The sequence below is a fragment of the Prionailurus viverrinus genome, chromosome C1 (genome assembly GCF_022837055.1).
Source record: "Prionailurus viverrinus isolate Anna chromosome C1, UM_Priviv_1.0, whole genome shotgun sequence".
NCBI lineage: Eukaryota > Metazoa > Chordata > Mammalia > Carnivora > Felidae > Prionailurus > Prionailurus viverrinus.
The window spans coordinates 110,981,925-111,004,778 of NC_062568.1; the positions used below are offsets into that span (position 1 = coordinate 110,981,925).

Here is a 22,854-nt window from a genome sequence, read left to right on the forward strand (position 1 = left end):
TGGGTGGCTCAGTTTGTTAAGCGTCTGTCTTCGGCTCAGGTCATGATCTCACAGTTCATGAATTCAAGCCCCGCATCGGGCTCTGTGCTGACATCTTGGAGCCTGGAGCCTGCTTGGGATTCTGTGTCTCCCTCTCTCTCTCTCTCTCTGCCCCTCCCCCACTCTCACCTGTGTCTCTCTCTAAAAAATAAATAAACATTACAAATAAAAATACACACACACACACATACACACAAATGGCCAAAAAATTAAATGGAAAGAATTTCAACATCTTTAGTCATTAGGGAAATTCAAACACCATGAGATAGTATCACACACCCACATCAATGGTAATACTGCCAAGGGCTGAGAGGCTATGTAGCTACTGGAACTTTCATATACTGCTGGTAGGTGTGTATAATAGTACAACTTCTTTTGAAAATTTTTCACATTTTCAGCTAAAATTAAACATATACTGGGGCGCCTGAGTGGCTCTGTCGGTTAAGCGTCTGACTCTTGATTTCTGCTCAGGTCATAATCTCAAGGTTGTGAGATAGAGCCCAGCATCTGGCTCTGGGCTCGGCATGGAGCCTGCTTGAGCTTCTCTCTCTCTCCTTCTCCCCCTGCCCCTCCCCTGCTTGCACGCTCTCCCAAAAAAAAAAAAAAAATCAAACATATGCCTACGTGATGACCTAGCAATTCCACTCAGGCACACGAGAAAAATGAGAACACATGTTCACACACACACAAACACACACGTGTACTCATGCACACACACAGAGACTTACAGAAAAATAAAAAGCCTTCTTCATAATACCAAAAAGTGAATTAATCCAAATGCTCATTAGTAAGAGAATGAATAAACAAATTGTATATGCATAGAAAAAAAAAGAGCAAACTACTGTCACATGCAAACCACTTGGATAAATCTTAAAAATATTGGGGCGCCTGGGTGGCGCAGTCGGTTAAGCGTCCGACTTCAGCCAGGTCACGATCTCGCGGTCCGGGAGTTCGAGCCCCGCGTCAGGCTCTGGGCTGATGGCTCAGAGCCTGGAGCCTGTTTCCGATTCTGTGTCTCCCTCTCTCTCTGCCCCTCCCCCGTTTATGCTCTGTCTCTCTCTGTCCCAAAAAAATAAATAAAAACGTGGAAAAAAAATTAAAAAAAAAAATATTAAGTTGTATAACAATACCAAGCACAAAGAGTACATACTGTATAATTCTATTTAAATAAAGTTCAAGAACAAATAAGACTACTGGATGTTAACTGAACTTACTGTGATCATTTCACAATATATAAACATCAAGTCACTCTGCTGCATACCTGAAACTAATACATGTCAATTCTACCTCAATTTTTAAAAAGACTATGGTAATGGAAATAAGAATATCTCTTACATCTGGAGGTGGGTGTTGGCTGGAAACATGCACAAGAAAATGCTCTATATGACACCTCTGTTCCACATCCGTCATCACATTCTATCTCTGAACCATACCCAGGATCCTCTAATTCTCCTGATCTCCACTGGTCCCACCCTAGTCCAAGTCTCAACTGTCTCTGATGTACATGCCAGAAAAAGGACCCTTCTGCCTGAGGAGTAAATGAGAGGACTCGTTAGGTAAGAGTGGTGTTCTCTATGTGAATGAGTTGGAGCCATTACCACAAAACTTTCATTCCCTATTGATTCAGGATTTTAACTTAACCTGATTGTCTTTTGTGCTACTTTAAGATTTTATGACTCTTCTGGAGCCTTAACCATAGAATGTAACATTGTTTCTATGGGAAAATGAATTTTGATTTTCAACAATTGTTTAGAAAACTTTTTAGAACCCAATCATTCCCTCATTGGGGAGTTGTCCCTTGTTTTTTTTTGTTTTGTTTTGTTTTAATAGTTGTTTTTTTTTTTTTTTATTCGAGAGAGAGTGAGCAAGGGAGAGGGACAGAGGGAGAGAGAGAGAATCCTAAGCAGACTCCAAACTCAGTGTGGAGCCTGATGCGGGGCTCCATCCCACAACCCTGGAATCAGGACCTGAGCCGAAATCAAAAGTCCGATGCCTGGGTAGCTCAGTTGGTTAAGCATCCAGCTCTTGATTTTGGGTCAGGTCATGATATCACAGTTCCTGGGATCGAGCTATGCATAGGGTTCCATGCTGACAGTACAGATCCTACTTGGATTTTCCTTCCCTCCCTCTCTTTCTCTCTCTCTCTCTCTCTGCACCCCTCCCCCACTCTGTCTCTAAAAAAGAAAAAAAAGTTGGACACTCAACCAACTGAGCCACCCAAGTGCCCCATTAATAGTATTTTAAAGTATCTTTAAATCTTTTAAATGGATTTATAGTCTGTGTTTCTAACCATCTTTGAAAATCACGAAGGGCAGGGTCTTCCATTGCTCGTTCTATAACAGTATGGCGTGTAGCCAGGAGCCACGGGAAACACAGCATGGATGCTTGCCCCACGTTTCATCTCAAGTGAGCTGATTCACAGAACGTGTCCTTCAGATTACGCTTGAACGAATCTCTGTATCCGCATCTTGTGCAAGGGTTTACCACATCTGTATTTGTTTCTTAGAGCAGCTCTAGCTGCCACAAGTTTAGTGGCTTGAAACAATACACATTTATTCTCTTACATTTCTGGAGACCAGAAACCCAAAATGGTATCTTTGGGCCCCAAATCATAGTGTCTGTACAGCTGTGCTCCCTCCAGAGGTTCTAGGGGAGAATCTGTGTCCTTACTTTTTCCAGCTTCTAGAGTTGCATTCTGTGGTTCCTGGGCCCTTCCTCTGTCTTCAAAGTCAGCAGCATACCATCCGCCTTCAACCATCCACGTGGCCTTCTGTCTCAAAAATCAAACTTTCCTCACTTTCCCTTTTATGGGGACACCTCTGATTACATTAGCCTCCCTGGATAATCCAGGATAATCTCCTCATCTGAAAGATCCTTACCTTAACCGCATCTGCAAAGTCTCTTTTGTCATATAAGGTAACATCCACAGGTTCTTTGGATTAGAACATGGATCTCTTTGGGACTATGTTTTCAGTCTACCACAATGCCTGTGCTTTATCTCCTCAGGTCCTTTCGGTATGATTTTTCCCTCCCTCCTCTGTGCCTAACAAAAAACCTAGCCCACAGCAGGCGTAGAATAGCTGCTGCTATGCTGTAAGTGACTCCTGTAGTAGCCGGGGTTAATTGATGCAGGCGTTACTACCATAACAAATCTCCAAGTGTTAATTCAACAAATGTATATTTCTCACTCATGTCACAGTCCGGTTCTGATCAGGAAGTTCTTCAAACAAGATCTAAGCTAAGCTCCTTCTTTTACGGCTGCCATCTTAAAAGAAGTGGCCTCCAAAGTGCAATATTTATTGAATGAATGTAAAATGCAGACTTAACAGAAAGAATTAGGACATGGGAGAACCTCTGACTAGAGGTAAGGCTATGTTGTTCAAAAGCCCCTCCTGGGTTAGACCTTTGCAGAAACTCCTCTGGACAATTCCACATGTATGCACACACACATGCATACATGCATGTACACACACTCCTTCAAAAGCCTCATATATATTACCTTGGAATTAGTCACTGTCATCTATCCTGTTATTTGTGTTACTGTTCTTTCCCAATAGCATGAGTAACTGGGTAGAACCTACCCGTATTTTAGTTTGTACGTATTGTTACAGCCCGGTGAAGAAATCCTCTCATTTGCAAACTGGCAGTTAGACCAAACAGAATTTGAGTCAAGGCTTAAAACATTTTACAAGTAATTTAAAAATAATACAAAACATATTTTCCAAATTTAAAAGTAATTGGGTGGCTCAGTTGGCTAAGCATCCAACTCTCGGTTTTGGCTCAAGTCATGATCTCACAGTTTCCTGAGTTTGAGGCCTGTGTGGGGCTCTGTGCTGACAGACCAGAGTCTGCTTAGGATTCTCTCTCTTCTCCCTCTTTCTGCCCCTCCTCCGCTCATGCTGTCTCTGTCTCTAAATAAATAAATAAACTAAAAAAATTGTTTTTAAATGTTTATTTATTTTTGAGAGAGAAAGAGCACAAGCAGGGGAGGAGCAGAGAAAGAGGGAGACACAGAATCTGAAGCAGGCTCCACGCTCTCAGCTGTCAGCACAGAGCCCAAGGCAGGCCTTGAACTCACAAACTATGAGATCATGACCTGAGCTGAAGTCGGATGCTTAACCACTTAACCAACTGAGTCATCCAGGTGCTCCTAAAAAAAAAAAATGTTTTTGAGTAACTGACTTAATTATTTGTAATTGACTGCAAAACACTAAGTAGTAAAGAACTAAAGTAATATTACATTTTAAAATATTAAGTTTTAAAAGTAATTCTTGCATTGTTCTGAAATTGTAAAAGTAAATCAATAAGGGAGAGATTAATATGCAGTTTGTAAAAGTATTCACTGTTTTCCTGAACCTAGGCATCTCTAGTACATTCAAAATTATCCAATTTATGAGTAACTCGTTTGTAAATTAAACTGCGTGGTTTGCATCCTTGCCTTTCCACTTACTGGGAAGATGAGGGTGATGATATGCTTGCCTCATGGGGTTGCTGAGAAATTACATGGGTTCATTCCCGTCAGGCTTTTTGAAACACACAAGGTGAGTCCTTGAGAAATGATAATTATCGGTCCATGGAGGATGCTTTTGGGGGAGGCCAGCAAGTCAAAACCCAGGGCTGACATTATTGACATCAAACCATCTTAAGCCAAGTTGACTGAGAGAGTAAGTAGAAGGTAAACAGATGGATGGCATCAGCCACTGCTTATCTCCAACAACCCCTCATATCTGTCAGAGCAGACTCCTGGGTTGGACAGGCGCTGATTCTGACTCGGTGTGTGAAATCCTACATCCCTTACGCTGGCTTCCTCTGCATGATTTTATATTTGAAAAAAATTGTTTTATTGTTTTTAATTTTTTTTTTTAATGTTTATTTTTGACAGAGAGACAAAGCATGAGCAGGGGAGAGGTAGAGAGAGAGAGACAGACAGAATCCAAAGCAGCTCCAGGCTCCAAGCTGTCAGCACAGAGCTGGATGCGCGTGCAGGAGGGGCTAGAACTCACTGGCCCGATCTGTAAGATCATGACCTGACCCAAAGTCAGATTCTTGGCCACCCAGGCGCCCCTCAAGTTCTATTTTCAAAGTGGATATTTATGTTTTTAATCACATATGTAACTGTGTGAGAGAAACCACTTTTAAAAAGTTTTTCTATTTTATTGAAATTCTGTTTATGTTTGGACTTCTCTGCTAAACTATAAGCTCCTCTAAGGAGGAAACAATCCCTTTCTCACTGAACGCCAGCAGCAAGCTCAGTGCACAGGTATTGTAAGTAAATTTCTACCACCAGCGGGGAACTAAAGAGCCACTCTGTGAGGTGAGAGTGGGGTGGGAGGGGGAAGGAGGGTGCTGGGGTCTGTTTTAACAGATCTCCTGAAAGGCGTTCTCCACTCAAGCCTTTAGAGCGAGACTTGCTTTGGGGTTGTCGCTGGTTTCCCTTCACCAGGAGGAGTTTGTCACTTTAAGACAGATACCAGGAAGTTAAAAGTGGATGTGGAAGGGCGGGGAGGGATAGAGACACAGGGCCACTCTGTCTCCAGGGAGGGTAGTTGCGTGTCTGGGCGGCCACAACTGAAAAATAAAGGTTGTAGGATTTTTTTTTTCTGCCCAAAGCAGGGTTGGCCCACGTTATATTTTCGCTGCAGGAGGGAGTGGGTGCCGCTGAGTGGCTGGGCTTTGGCTGGAAGGAGGTGGAGAGGAATGGCTCCTCCCCATTGGCTGTTGCTGTTTGCACTCAGTTCCTTTATATGTCTTTGATAACAGCTGAAGGGCAGAGTAGCCCCTGCATGACAGCTGAAAGATTGGCCAAGTGCTGCAAAAGACAGTGAGATGGGTTACCGCAGTGGGGCTCTCAGCTCTGGGTCTTGCAAACGCAGGGCTCCCATATCCTTTGCGCAGCCATTCCCTACAGCCAAAGGGAAGGCAGAATCTGGCTTCCCCCAAAGCACCTGTTGAGGCAGCATTTATTTGGATGCGGAGACCAAGGTCTCTCTTCCTCGAAATGTGTTAACTGATGTGTGCTTTCTGTCTTTTGTCCCTTTTTTTTTTTTTTTTTTTTTTTTTTTTTTGGACAGGTTACATTGATCCAGCTTGGGGAAGACATCTGGAGACCATGACCAAGAAAAGAATTGCTGTGATTGGAGGAGGTGCAAGCGGGCTCTCTTCTATCAAGTGCTGCCTGGAAGAAGGCTTGGAACCAGTCTGTTTTGAAAGGACTCATGACATCGGAGGACTCTGGAGGTTCCAGGTAAGTCTCCTGGTTCTTTAATACTTGTAAACCTCTCTGCCACTAAGGGCCCCACAGGAGTGTTAGTTTGCAACCTCAGGAGCTCCCCAGGTGTAATTTGAAACTTGAGCGCACAGAAAGACCCAAAAAAGTGGCAGGCCACTCCAGGTTGGTAGGTGGCAGGTTTAAATAAGCAAGGGACCTTAAATATGAGGCTTGTCCTGGGCAGCAGTAATACACGTAGATCTCTGCACCCACCACATGTTAAAAATTCATATAGAGGCGTCAACTGGCTTCCATCAGTACCATGCACATGGTCTCAACACCACATCACTAGGAAGGCAAGCAGAATGCACATTCTAAGAAGTCTCTGAGGGTCCAATTCCTGGGTCAACCTGTGGTCACATCCTCTCGATGACCTCCTCCCAACATGCCACTTCTCCTAACCAGCTTTTACGGGGGCGGGGGGGGGGAGTGTCACACAACCCCCTCTTCCATAGTGTCCCCTAAGCAGTCAGCAAGGGGTTTCAGTATCACGGAGGTGGTTCATTTGGTGTCTGTCTGCACTGGGGGGCAGATACCATAGCAACAGTGTGGTTACATGCAAAAGAAAACACAGATTAAGATAATGATTCTAAAAACAATTATTTTTTCCACCAAGAGCTGCATGATTCCAACAACTGATTTATTAAGTTCCCTAGTTTGGGGGTAGCTCCTTCAGGGATTCACTTATGTTCTCATGTGATTTAGTAAAGGCGATACATTAGCAGACTCATCAGGTATGAACACACAGCATACCTGTTCGGATAATGGCACGGGTGCCTCCTTTTGAGACAAAAATAATGCCCGAAGCCATTCTATTTTGGAGGGCAGTTCTTTTCACTAGAGATATTTCAGTATTCAGTAAGGACAAGTTTTGTTGGTTATCATTTAATATTTCCTGGATGAATTTAGTAAGGGCATCTATATGTGCTATAACATCCGCCAAACCAATGGAGGAAACAAAGACAACAGCCACAGCCAAATAATCCATGTCAGTGAAAGACACGGTGTACCTACCTAGTCTTGAGAAGAGAGAAATTGGCAACTATTGTTACCATGGTGGTGGGGAGGGGGGCGATTCTCCCCTGTGCCAAGGGAAAACCCACGGTGCAGTTGGTCCCACCACCCAGGTGGGAGCCATAGCCAAAGATTTGTGCCACACAACCACTGAGCCCCTTTGGGTGGCTCCCCAATAAATACCCAGGTGATGTGACCAGTCAGTGCCAAACCAGTCACTTTCCCTTAATATGACAGGATGATTACACAGTTCCCATGATGTCTATCTCATATTCCTGTTACAGCTGGGTTGGTTCTGTTTAGAATGACTTTTCTCTTCCTAATAAAGGGGTGCCCAGGTGTTCGAATGTCCATAAACTCATCCCAGATCTGGCTCAGTGGTGGTATTTCTAGAACCAATCCATTCAGCAGTCTAATAAATGTGTAGTTTAATTGATAGAAAAAGAAGACCCATGCCCAGTGTTATTGATCGTGTGTGCCATGGGCCAGGTTTCCAGATTAGTACTGGTAACATCAGATGAAATCAAGAGTGCTAGTCCTAGCTCATCCTTCTTAATGTACTGTGTTAGGGCCTTTTAGTCCCTTTCCTGGAAGGGCGATACCCACCGTGGCAAGCCTGAGGAGCAAGAGGGGGGCAGCTGCCCACATACCCATCGGTTGGATTGACTTCTTTGTTGGACATAAGAGTGGGCCCACTGTAGAAAGGTATTTCCATCAGGTGCCCATCCTGCAACTGGACACCAAAGGAGCAGCAGAGTCTAAGGTCAAACAGATGTTTGGTAGGAAATTGTATGGGGAGGTGTTTCCCTGCTACAAGAATGCCAAGGCCTCATCTTTAGATGTTAGTGTGGCTACAGTTTTAGGACTTTGACCAAGTCATGTATACCATCCATGTTGGCCAGGGGAGGCGGCACTGTCAGGCGTGAGATGGATTAGGGGTGGGTTATGCCAGAGCAAGACCCCCATCTTCTCCCCCTCTTTTAATGGTACCTGTTCCATTGCAGGTATAGTATGTTTCAACAACAGGTTAAGCTTATAGCAGAACAATGGGATCCCAGAAGAGACTGACTAGTTCCTCCTCACCCAGGAGTGCAAAATAACCACCAATCCCAGCAGAACTTCCCACTGCAAATTCCAGTAGATAATGACTTTCCCAGGTGTGATGGGATTTGGTGTTTTCAGCAGCATAACTTGTTGATCCTTGGTATGAGTTGGGGCAACAGGTCTTACTGGTTGATCATGAAAATGTGTTAATGCCTGGAATCGTACCTTAGTCTACTTGGCCAAGGTGGTTTTACCTGTTAGTAATGTCATCTGCTCCTTTAATATTCCATTTTTCCTTTCTACCAACCCTGCTGCTTGGAAGCAGGAACCTCTTTTTACTGTCAAGACTCTTTTTTTAATGTTTATTTATTTTGAGAGGGAGAGAGAATCCCAAGCAGGCTCCATGCTGTCAGCACAGAGCCCGATGTGGGACTTGATCTCACAAACCATGAGCCAAAATCAAGAGTCAGATGCTTAACTGACTGAGCCACCAAGGCACTCCTCACTGTCATGACTTTGACCAGTCTTGCACATCATGACCCTTGAAATGGGACCCTCCCCCCCACCATCACATCTACTGATGAAGGTATCCATACATGATATTCAGTTTCTATAATCCCCTAATGGTGGCAGCCTGGTTTGCATAGTGCCAGGGGAAAGCTTGGACTAGGCCAGACGCCAGTGTCCACACAAACCAGGACATATGTACAACCTTCACACAGAGGGATGGAGATGATATAATCAATTTTCCAGTCCCATACTGGTTGAGAACGCTGGTGGGTGACTCAAGATTCCTTTGGTATTTACCTTTGGCATTGTTTAGAACACACAAAACATGAGTCACTGTAGTTCAAGGGCAATACGGGCTAAGGTATCAGCTTCCTGATTGCCAGGGGATGTCATACTTTATAAGCAGGAATGTAGAAGACAGCCTGTACCACAGCCCCTTGTAGGTAGACCCAAACGTCTTTTTACATATCTTGATCCCCACAAGGGCTTATTCATGATCATCCACCCCTCAGCTTCCCAATGTCCAAGCCATGGGTCTCATCCCTTTAAAACAATCCAATTGTCAGTGCAAAGGGTTAACAAAGGATTAACAGCTAGAACTTACGAGCGATTGATCGCCAGCCAAGCTGTTCTGAGTTCAGCCCACTGGCTGCTGAACTTTGTTCTTTGTTCTTGTTTCCATCCAGATGGTGTCATTATTGGGTTAAGTAGTAACTGCAGTCCTCACAGAGGGATTTCCTGGACTAGACCCATCTGTGTACCAGACATCAGCCAAAATTTCCCCACTACCTCCCCACAGGCTACAGGGACACAACAGGTATAGGGGCAGGGGCACTTGGAGGATCGATATACCCCACAGGTCCTAACTGTACCTGCATTTCTAGTAGGCTGCTGGACAGGGTGCTCCTCTGCTGCAAACAGGCATGCCACTCAATCACAGTGGGAGTTTGAGCCATAGCAGAGGTGGGTCAATGGAACGTATTTTCAACCCATCCCTTCATAGGTAGGGAAGCTCTTACCACAATGTGCTGTTCCTTAGTGAGAGGCTTAACCTGAGGGGACCTTGGTACACTGATAGGAGCTGTTGCTCTATGGTGGTATGTCAGGTTGTTACCTACTTCCAGAGCTAACCCAAATTCCTAGGAGTACTCTCCCCTTCTCTTGTTTCTGCCAGTGTCCAGCTCATATATTCCAGAGTCACAGACCCATCTAATTCAAATGGCAGTCTTGCTTGAGCAATGCTCAGAACTAACCTGCCTTCTAGCATTTTGGCCTTTCAAAGACAGCTTACTGCTCTGATCCCCAGTTGGGGGGGGGGGTGTCTTACTGTTCTTTACCAGGTGATATAAGGCAAGGGGACACTGTATCAGCTGGGGAATAAAAGTCCTCCAAAGCCCCTAAATCCCTACAAAGACTGGCATCTCGTTCACATTCTTAGGGGTTGGATAGGCTTGCACCTATCTGGGACAACAGAAGTCTTATATGACCAGACAACTCCCAAAGACTTTACAGTGATGTCTTGGCCTTGAATTTTTTGTGGGTTCACTGCCCATCCTCTCTCTCTCCAATAAAGCTTCCAGGGTGTCCTGCAGCAGAAGCAAGTCCTCCCATGTTAACATTGTATTATCAATGTAATGGGCCCATTTTGTGATATGGAGGAGACCAGGATGGGTCTCAGGCTCCCATCCCATGACATAGGGTAGGGCTGTGCAGGTAACCCTTGGAAGCACTTGGAAGGCCCATTGTTGCCTCTCCCATGTAAACGCCAATTGGTCTTGTGACTCAGTGGTCAGGGGTATACTGAAAAAAGGCATTTGCTAAGTCAGTGCAGCACAGTGCACTCCTAGGACTCTGGCCAAGGTATCTAAGATGGTGGCAATGTTGGGCACAGCTGTCTGGATGGGGACGCACTACCTTGTTCAATTCTAGGTTGTGTGCGGTCATTCACCATGAGCCATCTGACTCTTTCACTGGCAATGTTGGGCTGTTGAAAGCACTACGGTCACTTACTGCAGTTTTGGATTGCTTCTCCTAGTTCCTTGTGCCCCATAGGCAATTTATATTGTTTCACAGTTACCAGTCTGCAAGGATGACAGGCTTACTGGTTGCCAGTTGAGGCTTCCCCTCAGCACTTGTTTGATTTACCCAGAATTCAATGGAGATTTGCCCAAAGATAGGAGAAGGGGTGAGGAGCCTCCAACTGCCTAAGCCTAGCCTTTTAGTCAACCAGTGATCATTACCTCTTGATGACCTCCTCCAACAACAAGATATTTTATCTTTCATCAGGAAATGTATGATGGGTTTAATAATGATTAAACTTGGAAGAATTCAACCTGCTGACCTCTTCTCACCTCAGGTGCTATTCAGGTTCTTCTTTCCCTATGCTGGCAGCAAAATAGGACACAGGTTTCTTTACTGATGTCTATGAAAATGCCCCAGAGATCATTTTCATTTAATGAGTTTTGCTGCTATCTGAAAGAGAGTAACAATCTTGCGGGTGGGCAGTGTGAGGGTGGAGTGTAAAAAAATAACAAATATTAGAAAATGTAAAGTGGTGGGGTGCCTGGGTGGCTCAGTTGGTGAAGGGTCATTCACATGATCCCACGGTTCTTGAGTTCAAGCCCTACATCAGGCTCTGTGCTGACAGCTCGGAGCCTGGAGCCTGCTTCAGATTCTGTGTCTCCCTTTCTCTGCCCCTCCGCTGCACTTCCTCTCCGTCTTTCTGTTTCATATAAATAAACATTTTTAAAAAAGAAAAGAAAAGAAAATGTAAAGTAGTTAGAAAATTTAGAGTGGTTGCTCCTGGTCTGCATTAATAAGTAAGTGATCTTGAAATACCTGCTTACAACTCCTTCCGGGGATCCCCTTTTCAGTCCTCTAACTTTATGATCCTTCCACTCCCCTCTCGTCCCCTCTCCTTCTTTCAGTTCTGGTTCAATGTAAAAAACTTTTTTTATGTTTTTATAACTTATTTTTGAGAGAGAGAGACAGAGCATGAGCGGTGGGAGAGGCAGAGAGAGAGAGGGAGACAGAGTCCGAAGCAGGCTCTGAGCTGTCAGCACAGAGTCCGATGTCACGGAGCCCGATGTTACAGAGCCCGATGCTCGAATCACGGACTGCTAGGTCATGAGCCGAAGTCAGAAGCTTAACCGACTGAGCCATCCAGGCGCCCCAAGGATTTATTTATAAAGCATAAATATATTTGCTGTGTGCTCCAAGTCAGCACAGAGCCCAATACGGGGCTCAAACTCACGGCCTGTCTTAAGAGGGCAGAGGGTGCCTGCAACTGGGATTTCTTGTCCTTGCATATATTCAGTTTTAAAATTGAGTTATTAATATGTACATCCAGTCCTACAACTTGTTACTAAGTTTAGGTATCATCTACTTAAAAGATAGTTAAAATAATTATATGCCAAAGAATACCAACCTCCTTTACGGATCTTCAAAGTGGCATGCATTTGGGTTTGCTTTTCAAATCACTTTTTAGGGGCACCTGGGTGGCTCAGTTGGTTAAGCGTCTGACTTCAGCTCAGGTCATGATCTCATGGTTTGTGAGTTTGAGCCCTGCATTCGGTGGGCTCTGTGCCGACAGCTCAGAGCCTGGAGCCTGCCTCCCTCTGTCTCTGCCCCTTCCCTGCTCACACTCAGTCTCTGTCTCTCAAAGATAAACAAACATTAAAAAATAAAATAAAATCACTTTCTAAACCAATGAATGGCATTAAGGTGTCCAGATGTGTTTCAGATTTCATAAAAGAAGACAATGTTGACCAACTGCTTAAAAATGGCTTTATAGCATCTTGACTCTGTCTTGAGGAACAAACTCTATTTGACAATAGTCCTTATTCAGACCTAGAGTGAATACTCCTTGGCAGAACCCCCATGCCTTAGTTTTGGGCACAAGCTGAAAAGGCTATTAATTAGTGTTTGGTAATTAGTAGAAAATCATACTTTTGAAATCCAGCCAGAACTTAGTATAGAGGTTAAAATCACAGCCTGGGTTCAAATCCTGTGTCTGTACCTACTAGCAGAAAAAAATCAAGAGTCAGAAGTTTAAATGTCTGAGGCACCCAGGTGCCCCTATTATAATTATTATTATTCAGAGACCCTGGAGTGGGGCCCAAGCTTTTGGTGTCTTTGGTAAGCATCACAGCCAGGTTTGGCAATGACTGATCAGGCATGAAATCACTTCAGGACCCCATTCTACCTGATTATCAGGTTTCTGGCTTTTAATTCCAAAGTGGTTTAAACTTGTTCTCTGTTAAAAACTTAACTTGAGGGGCGACTAGATGGCTCAGTCAATTAAGCGTCCAACTTTTGGCTCAGGTCATGATCTCATGGATCATGAGTTCAAGTCCTGCATCGGGCTTTGCTTCCTTAAAAATAAATAAGCTATATGTCATCATAACTCTCTAACCTCTGTTAAGACAGACTACATCTGTGCCTATTATTATATTGTATGTAATATACTTACACATATACATACATGTACACACACACACACACACACACTATATTTCTAGAGCCAAGTGTAATGCCTGCCACATGTTAAGTGTCAAATATATTTACGCTTTATAAATAAATCCTTGGGGCGCCTGGGTGGCTCAGTCGGTTAAGCTTCTGACTTCGGCTCATGACCTCGCAGTCTGTAATTCGAGCCCCGCATCAGGCTCTGTGCTTACAGCTCGGAGACTGGAGCCTGCTTCGGATTCTGTCTCCCTCTCTCTTCCCTGCTTGGCTCTGTCTCTCTCTCTCTCAAAAATAAATAAACATTAAGAATTTTTTTTGTTTAATTCCTTGAGAAGCACAATGTCTTGATTGGCTGCTTAGAATGCTTGTGGAGGGACACCTGGGTGGTGAACTGATTTCAATTCAGGTTGTGATCTCACCATTTGTGGGTTCGAGCCCCGTGTCAGGCTCTGCGCTTGATAGCATGGAGCTGATTGGGATTTTCCGTGTCTCCCTCTGTCTCTGCTCCCACCCCACTCACGAGCGTGCAGACTCTCTCTCTCTCTCTCTCTCTCTCTCAAAATAAACAAACATTTTGGGGCGCCTGGGTGGCGCAGTCGGTTAAGCGTCTGACTTCAGCCAGGTCACGATCTCGCGGTCCGGGAGTTCGAGCCCCGCGTCGGGCTCTGGGCTGATGGCTCAGAGCCTGGAGCCTGTTTCCGATTCTGTGTCTCCCTCTCTCTCTGCCCCTCCCCCGTTCATGCTCTGTCTCTCTCTGTCCCAAAAATAAATAAACGTTGAAAAAAAAATTTAAAAAAAAAAATAAATAAATAAACAAACATTTTAAAAAAAAGAATGCTTATGGAAATAGAGACTTTCATTCTCATATATTCCACAGTTATACAGTTGTGAGTCCTGAGGTATTATAAACATCCATTAATTTGGAAATAAACATCTCTTACATGCCAATGTTGTTTTGTCAAGAATTTCCTCTGAGATCTGTTTCTACCACCCCCTTATTATTTGGAGTCCTGCTTCCTCGCCCCCACAACCTTTCTGTGATTCACTGGGGGTTTCACACATAGGATCATCCCAAGCACTTTGGAATTCTACCATTGCTGCCACGTGTCCAGTAAGACATCGGGCACTCAGGGCTGCCATTTTCTTTTTCTTGTGATAGGTCTTAGAGATTCAGCATACATGTTTTTCTTCTCCGACACTGTCACTTGCACTCTCCCATCTCTTTTCCTATGTCTCCATTCCACTTGCAAAACAGGAGTAGGATTCAGTCTCCACTTGCCTTCTTCTTGTTATTGCTGAATACTTTGTAGTAATAATTACTTATAAGTTCTCAAGACATTAATTTCAGTCATTTCTTGGTCTCCTCATTAACATTAGATCAGACTGATAGTGGAAAGTAGGTGCTAATGGGAAATGTATCTTTTTGATTCTTCACACTTTAATATTACTTTAGGAGTGAAATAGCTTTAAAATGATAAACTCCTTATGAATGCTGAGGATTTAATACGTATTTAATGCTGGAAAATACTTTTTTAAGAGTCTTTAGGAGAGCCTGGGTGGCTCAGTTGGTTAAGCGTCCGACTTCAGCTCAGGTCACGATCTCATGGTCTGCGAGTTCGAGCCCCGCATCGGGCTCTGGGCTGATGGCTCAGAGCCTGGATCCTGCTTCTGATTCTGTGTCTCCCTCTCTCTCTGCCCCTCCCCCATTCATGCTCTGTCTCTCTGTCTCAAAAATAAATAAACGTTAAAAAAATTTAAAAAAAAAGAGTCTTTAGTCAATCTGAGTTTTCTAAATCCTTAAAGCATACCAAAGCAGTGCTTTTCGAACTTTAATGTGCATATGAATCACTGGAGATTTTGCCAAAATGCATTCTGATTCATTAATCTGGAGTGCTGCCAAAATTCTGCATTTCTTTCTTAAATTTTTTCTTCCAAAATTTTATTTAGATTCAAGTTAGTTGTGTACATATAGTGTAGTACTGGTTCCAGGGGTAGAATTTAGTGACTCATCACTTACATATAACACCCAGTGCTCATCACAAGTGCCCTCCTTAATGCCCATCACCCATTTAGCCCATCCCCCCACCCACCTCCCCTCCAGCTACTGTCACTTTGTTCTCCATAGTTAAGAATCTCTTAGGGTTTGCTTCCCTTTCTGTTTTTATATCTTATTTCATTTTTCCTTCCCTTCCCCTTTTAAGAAACAAATGTTCGTCATTTGTTTCTTAAATTCCATGTATGAGTGAAATAATATGATATTTGTCTTTCTGTGACCAATTTTGCTTAGCATAATACCCTCTAGCTCCATCCATGTCATTGCAAATGGCAAGATTTCATTCTTTTTGATGGCCGAGTAATATTCCCTTGTACATATATACCACATCTTTATCCATTCATCAGTCGATGAATCAGTTTGGGTTCTTTCCATACTTGGGCTATCGCTGATAGTGCTGCTATAAACATTAGGGTGCATGTGCTCCTTCAAAGATTCTGCATATCTGATAAGCCCCTAGGTTATATAGATGCTGCTAATCTGAGAACTACATTTCCAGTTGTAAAGCTCTAAACAGCATATGTAGGGGTGCGTGACTGGCTCAGTCAGTAGAGCATGTGATTCTTGATCTCAGGGTTGTAAGTTTGAGCCCCAGGTTGGGTGTAGTGATTACTTAAAAATAGTATCTTAAAAAACAGAGCATATATATATATGTAATATAAAGAAAGATACCATGTGTATACAATATAATGTAAAATGTGGTGTATTGATAAATGTTAATTTAAAATATAAAAACATTCTTTATTTATTTTTAATTAAAAAAAACTTTTAATGTTTATTTATTTTTGAGAAAGAGTGAGACACAGCATGAGCAGGGGAGGGCCAGAGAGACAGCGAGACACAGAATCTGAAGCAGACTCCAGGCTCTGAGCTGTCAGTGCAGAGCCCAACGTGGGGCTCAAACCACGAACCGTGAGATCATGACCTGAGCTGAAGTTAGACGCTCAACTGACTGAGCCACCCAGGCTCCCCTATTTATTTTTGACAGAGAGAGAGAGAGAGCACAAGCAGGGGAAGGGCAGAGAGAGAGGGAGGTAGAGAGAATCCCAAGCAGGTTCCACACTGTTAGTGAACAGTCTTATGAAGGGCTCAATCCCATGAACTGTGAGATCATGACGCTAGCCAAAATCAAGAGTCGGGTGTTTAACTGACTGAGCCACCCAGGCATACCTAAAATATAAAGTTAAGTAATAAATACCGTTATATGAGTAGCTTTTAAAAAACTCTTAGGGGCACCTGGGTGGCTCAGTTAAGCCCATGACATCGGCTCAGGTCACGAATTCACAGTTCATGAGTTCAAGCCCTGTATCAGGCTCTGTGCTGACAGCTCAGAGCCTGAAGGCTGCTTCAGATTCTGTGTCTCCCTCTCTCTCTGCCCCTACCTTGCTTGCGCTCTGTCTCTCTCTCTCGCAAAAATAAATATTAAAAAATAAATAAATAAATAATTCTTAAATTTATTAACTCTCTTCCCACCAAAAAAAAAAAAGACGAATGAATACAGAAGAACTTCAAAGAGGGTATAGAGCAGTGGTGCTCAGCAGTGGCTGTACTGTGAAGAGTTACCTGGGAAACTTTAACAAATACTGATGTCAGTGCATCCAGAGATTCTTCTTTTATTGGTCTGTGGTCTCAATAAAGGTCTCCATTACTTATTTCTCATTGCAATTGATGTGGAGACCTTTTCCCTATAGTTTTTACCCCAGCTTTCTCAGGTGATAAATGAGGATGACATTGTACCTTTTTTTAAATGTTTATTTATTTATTTTGAAAGAGAGAGAGAGTGCATGCACATGGGTTCCCATGAGCAGGGCAGGCACACAGAGAGAGGGAGAGAGGGAATCTCAAGCAGGCTCCACACTGTCAGCACAGAGCTCTACACGAGGCTTCAACTCACAAACCATGAGAGCATGACCTGAGCTGAAGTCGGACGCTTAACCCACTGAGCCACCTAGGCACCCTATCAGGCTTCCCTTGTTTTGATGACCTTGACAGTTTTGAGGATTATTAGTTATTTTACAGAATGTCCCTCAGTCAGGATTTGCCTGATGTTTTTGTCACCGTTAGACTGCGGCTATGGATTTGGGGGAAGAAGACCATAAAGGTAAAGTAACATTCTCATCGTATCACATCAGTAGTATGTACTCTCAATATGACTTACTACTATTGATGTTAACCTTGATGACCTTGTGTTTGTCAGATTTTGCCACTGTAAAGTCCCTCGTCTTTTTTTCTCCCTTACCATACTATACACTCCTTCCCATACTCTACTCTTTGAAAGAAAGTCACTATGCACAGTATACACTTAAGGACAAAGTTGGCTTTTCTAGGCCTTTTGTCTTTCAATATAAACTTTAGTATCAAGTTGTCACTGTCTACAAAATAGCTTGCTGGGATGTCGGTTGGGATTGCACTGAACCTATAGATCACCTTGAGAAGAACTGATATCTTAACAATGTTGAGTCCTTCAATCTACAAGCACCGAAGATCTTTCTACTTATTTAGAACTTTGATTTTTTTCATCTGTGTTTTATAGTTTCTGCATATAAGTCTTACACATATTTTATTAGATTCATGACTAAGTATTTAATTTTGTGGGTCCAATTGTAAATAGTATTTTTTTTTGTAAATTTAAATCCAATCACTCATTTCTGGCATATAGGAAAGTAATTGGCTTTGTATATTAACCTTATATCCTCCAACCCTGCTATACTTGCTTATTAGTTCCAGGTTGTTGTGGTTTCTTTCTGTTTTTTTAATCCATTGGGATTTTCTACATAAACAGTGATGTCACCTATGGATAAAAATAGTTTTATTTCTTCATCCCAATCTGTATACTTTTATTTCCTTTCATTTTTTTTTTGCTTTAATGCCACTTTATTTATTTTTGTTTATTTATTATGTTTTTATTTATATTCCAGTTAGTTAACATACAGTGTAATATTACTTTCAGGTAAACAATATAGTGATTCAACACGTCCATAAAACACCCATTGCTCATCACGACAAGTACACTCCTTAATCCCCATCACCTATTTAACCCATCACCCTACCCACCTTTTCTCTGGTAACCATCAGTTTGTTCTCTGTAGTTAAGAATCTGTTTCTTGGTTTACCTCTCTTTTTTTCCCCTTTGCTTGTTTGTTTTGTTTCTTAGATTCCACATATGAGTTAAATCATATGGCATTTGTCTTTCTCTGACTTCTTTGATTATGTCATTATGACTTAGCATAATACTCTCTATCTCCATCCACATTGTTGCAAATGGCAAGATTTCATTCTTTTTATGGTTATTATTCCAATGTGTGTGTGTGTGTGTGTATACACACATACATACCATACTTTCTTTATCCATTCATCAGTCTATGAACACTTGGGCTATTTCCATAGTTTGGCTACTGTAGATAACATTCCTGTAAACATTGGGGTGCATGTATATCTTTGAATTAGTATTTTTGTATTCTTTGGATAAGTACCCAGTAGTGCAATTGCTGTATCATAGGATAGTTCTATTTAACTATTATTGGAACTTTATTGGAACCTCCATACTATTTTCCCCAAATAGCTAAAGCAATCTTGAAAAAGAAAAGCAAAAATGGAGGCATCACAATTCCAGACTTCAAGTTATATTGAATATAATATATATATATATATTATATATATATAGTGATCCAAATAGTATGGTACTGCTACAAAAACAGACATATGGATCAATATAACAAAATAGAAAAACCAGAAAGGAACCCACAACTATATGGTCAATTAATGTTTGACAAAGCAGGAAAGAATATCCAACAGGAAAAAGTCTCTTCAAAAATGGTGCTGGGAAAACTGGGCAGCAACGTGCAAAAGAATTAAAATGGACCACTTTCTTACACCACACAGACAAATAAATTCAAGGGGTGCCTGGGTGGCTCAGTCAGTTGAGCGTCCGACTTCAGCTCAGGTCATGATCTCACAGTTCGTGAGTTCGAGCCTTGCGTCAGGCCCTGTGCTGACAGCTCGGAGCCTGGAGCCTGCTTCGGATTCTGTGTCTCCCTCTCTCTCTGCCCCTCCCCGGCTCATGCTCTGTCTCTCTCACTCTAAAAAATGAATAAATGTTTAAGACAAATTTTTTTAAAGAAAAAAATTCAAAATGAATTAAAGACCTAAATGTGAGACATAAAACCATAAAAATCCTAGAGGAGAACATGAGCAGTAACCTCTTTGACATAAGCCATAGAAACTTCTTTCTAGATATGTCTTCTAAGGCAAGGGAAACAAAAGCAAAAATAAACTCTGGGGACCTCATGAAAATAAAAAGCTTCTGCACAGCAAAGGAAACAATCAAGAAAACTAAAAGGCAACCTTCAGAATGGAAGAAGATATCTGCAGATGACATATCTGATAAAGGGCTAGTATCCAAAATATATAAAGAATTTATAAGATTCAACATCCAAAAAACAATCCAATTTCAAAATGGACAAAAGACATGAATAGACATTTTCCAAGGAAGACATACAGATAGCCAACAGACACATGAAAAGATGCTCAACATCACTTATAATCAGAGAAACACAAATGAAGACTACACGAGATATCACGTCACACTTGTCAGAATGGCTAAAATCAACAACACAAGAAACAACAGGTGCTGGTGAAGATGTGGACAAAGGGGAACCTTCTTGCATTGTTAGTGGGAATGCAATCTGGTACAGCCACTATTTCCTTTTCCTGTCTTATTGCACCAACTAGGATTTCTAGTATAGTGTTGAACATGAGTGGTGAGAGAGGACATCTTTGCCTTGTTCCCAATTGTAGAGGGAAATTGTCCATTTTCTCACTATTAAGTTATGAAGTTAGCTGTAGGTGTTTTGTCAGTTGTTTTTATCAAATTGAGGAAATTTTCTCTTTTCTTAGTTTGCTGAAGGCTTTTTTTTTTTTTAAAGTCATGTACAGGTGTTATATAAACAACATTTCACAAAAACAGAAGAAAAAAATACTACCTCCTTCATAAATCAACTTGTTTTTCCTATTTTCAGGCTATACTGACTTAAAAATAAATGAAATAGGGGCACTGGGGGGCTCAGTCATTTGAGTGTCTGACTTCAGCTCAGGTCATGAGCTCGCGGTCAGTGAGTTAGAGCCCTGCGTCGTGCTGGGCAGCACAGCCCTGTCTGTGCTGACAGCAGAGCCTGGAGCCTGCTTCCGATTCTGTGTCTCCCTCTCTCTCTGCCCCTCCCCTGCTTGTGCTGTCTCTGTATCAAAAATTAATAAACATTAAAAAAATTAAAAATAAATAAATAAGTGAAATATATTCAGAGAGAACTACCTAACAGGAGAGAACTTATACAATGTATAATTATATAAATGTGGGTAGACATAGGTATACAATTGCCCTATGCATACATAGTTTTATGCATTTGGTGGTGAGAATATGAATTTAATTTTGTAATGTTACCTTTTTAACTAAAAATTGTATCATAGGCCATTTTCAGTATTCCTACACAGATTTGAAAATTATAGTTTAGGGGCATCTGGGTGGCTCAGTTGGTTAAGTGTGCGACTTCAACTCAGGTCATGATCTTATGGCTCATGGGTCCAAGCCCCACGTCAGGCTCTGTGCTGACAGCTTAGAGCCTGGAACCTGCTTCAGGTTCTGTCTCCGTCTCTCTCTGCTCCTCCCCTGCTCACATTCTTTCTCTTTCTCTCTCTCTGTCTCTCTCTCAAATATAAATAAACATTAAAAAAATTTTTTTAAAGAAAATTATAGTTCAGATGTCTCCAAATTCGTTTTCTGCTATGGTCTCTTCACTCACATATTTAGAACTTCAGCTGGGATAAATGGAATTTCCAAGGGCTAGCTGCATATCTCTGTTTCCCAAACATTCTCTTCATGTGGCTGACCTGGGCTTACTCACAGAATGGTGGCTTAAGGTAGTTGGACTTCTTACGTAACTGCTGACTCCTGCCAGATCAAGCTTTCTAAGAGACAGAGGGCAAAAGCTGCAAGACTCCTTAGGACTGTCTTGGAAGCTATTGGGTATCATTCCAACTTCATGCTGTTGGTCAAAAGCAAGTAATAGAGACCACTCAGATTCAAGGGGAAGAGACTACCCAAGGGCACAAATACCTGGAGATGTGAAGGGATGTATGTGTCTGTATAACTTTTTCATTGGCATTTCTTTCAGAAAACTTTTTCAAATGTTTAGTGACTGTTTATAAACCATAAAGTTAATTCTCAAGTTGCTATGAATGCTTATTTACTGTAGGAAAATCCTGAAGAAGGAAGGGCCAGCATTTACAAATCAGTGATCATCAACACTTCTAAGGAGATGATGTGCTTCAGTGACTATCCCATCCCAGATGATTATCCTAACTTCATGCACAACTCCCAGGTCCTGGAGTATTTCAGGATGTATGCCAAAGAATTTGATCTTCTAAAATATATTCGATTGAAGGTAGGAAATTTTGTGAGTGTCTTTGTGTTTGAAGTTGTCAAATAAATGAATAGTGTGGTTTCATTTACCAGTGTTTACAAGTAAAGACTGGCTTAATATGCCCATATATCTATCCTATCCAGACAACAACTCTATTCTTATGTCTTCTCTGTGCCTGAAATATATCCATGGAAAGGTGCTTTTTCTGTATATTTTGGGCTTCAGATCTTGGAAGCCACCTGCCAGAATGGTTCCATTCCTTCATTTTATACTATTTAATTGCAATAAAACAAATGAGGGGAAATGTTTTCCCAGTTAGAGAGGGGAACTGACAGATATGGGAACTTAAAACCTTCTCAGTCTGCCACAACTTACCTGCTACTGCTTAGCCTTTTATACTTTCTGAAGTACTTGCCAATGCATTAGTTTTATGTGATCACAACAACCCAGTGAAGCAGTTATCGGGAACTTATTGAGGAAGCCAAGAAGTTAACTCTGGTGTAGAAGAAAGAACACTGAAATGGGGAATGAAAATTTGAGTCCTAGTCTTTGCTCTACCACTAATCAACTTGTGACCTCAGGCAAGTAAGTTCCTAAACTTTGATGTCTCTTGTTTGTAAAAATTTTCTTGTTTGTAAAACAAGATGGTTGTACTAGATCACTCCAATGGTTCCTTACTGTTAAGTCTTCCATGATTTTTATGTCATCTTTAACCATGCCCATAAAAAACAAAACAACAACAACAACAACACAGATATTTCTGACAACTGGCAAAAAGCCTAAATCTTCTACCTTTTTGTTTCCCCCTGTGATGAGAACTATTTGGATCTACTCTCTCAACAACTTTTTTTTTTAATTTTTTTTTAGTGTTTTATTTATTTTTGAGACAGAGAGAGACTGAGCATGAGCAGGGGAGGGGCAGAGACAGAGGGAGACACAGAATCTGAAGCAGGCTCCAGGCTCTGAGCTGTCAGCACAGAGCCTGACGCAGGGCTCAAACTCACGAACCGCAAGATCATGACCTGCACAGAAATCAGACACTT

The 22,854-nt window shown here is 42.0% G+C and overlaps 2 protein-coding genes across 5 annotated transcripts in view; one reads left to right on the forward strand and one right to left on the reverse strand.

Annotated features, from left to right (window-relative positions):
• The window catches only part of CHD1L (chromodomain helicase DNA binding protein 1 like), a 178,439-nt gene that overhangs the window by 81,290 nt on the left and 74,295 nt on the right, over positions 1-22,854 (reverse strand). The gene's annotated exons all lie outside the window — the stretch shown is intronic.
• The window catches only part of FMO5 (flavin containing dimethylaniline monoxygenase 5), a 47,170-nt gene continuing 29,871 nt past the window's right edge, over positions 5,556-22,854 (forward strand). For 3 of the 4 annotated variants that reach the window (XR_007154432.1, XR_007154433.1, XM_047868955.1), the window contains exons 1-3: positions 5,705-5,860; positions 6,111-6,283; positions 21,644-21,832. Coding sequence is in view for 2 of the 4 variants with exons in the window: in XM_047868955.1 (XP_047724911.1) it covers positions 6,149-6,283; positions 21,644-21,832 (324 nt within the window). In the remaining 2 variants the exon portion in view is untranslated. Of the gene's footprint in view, positions 5,621-5,704; positions 5,861-6,110; positions 6,284-21,643; positions 21,833-22,854 lie in introns of those variants that run through there. The other variant, XM_047868956.1, reaches the window with a different exon arrangement.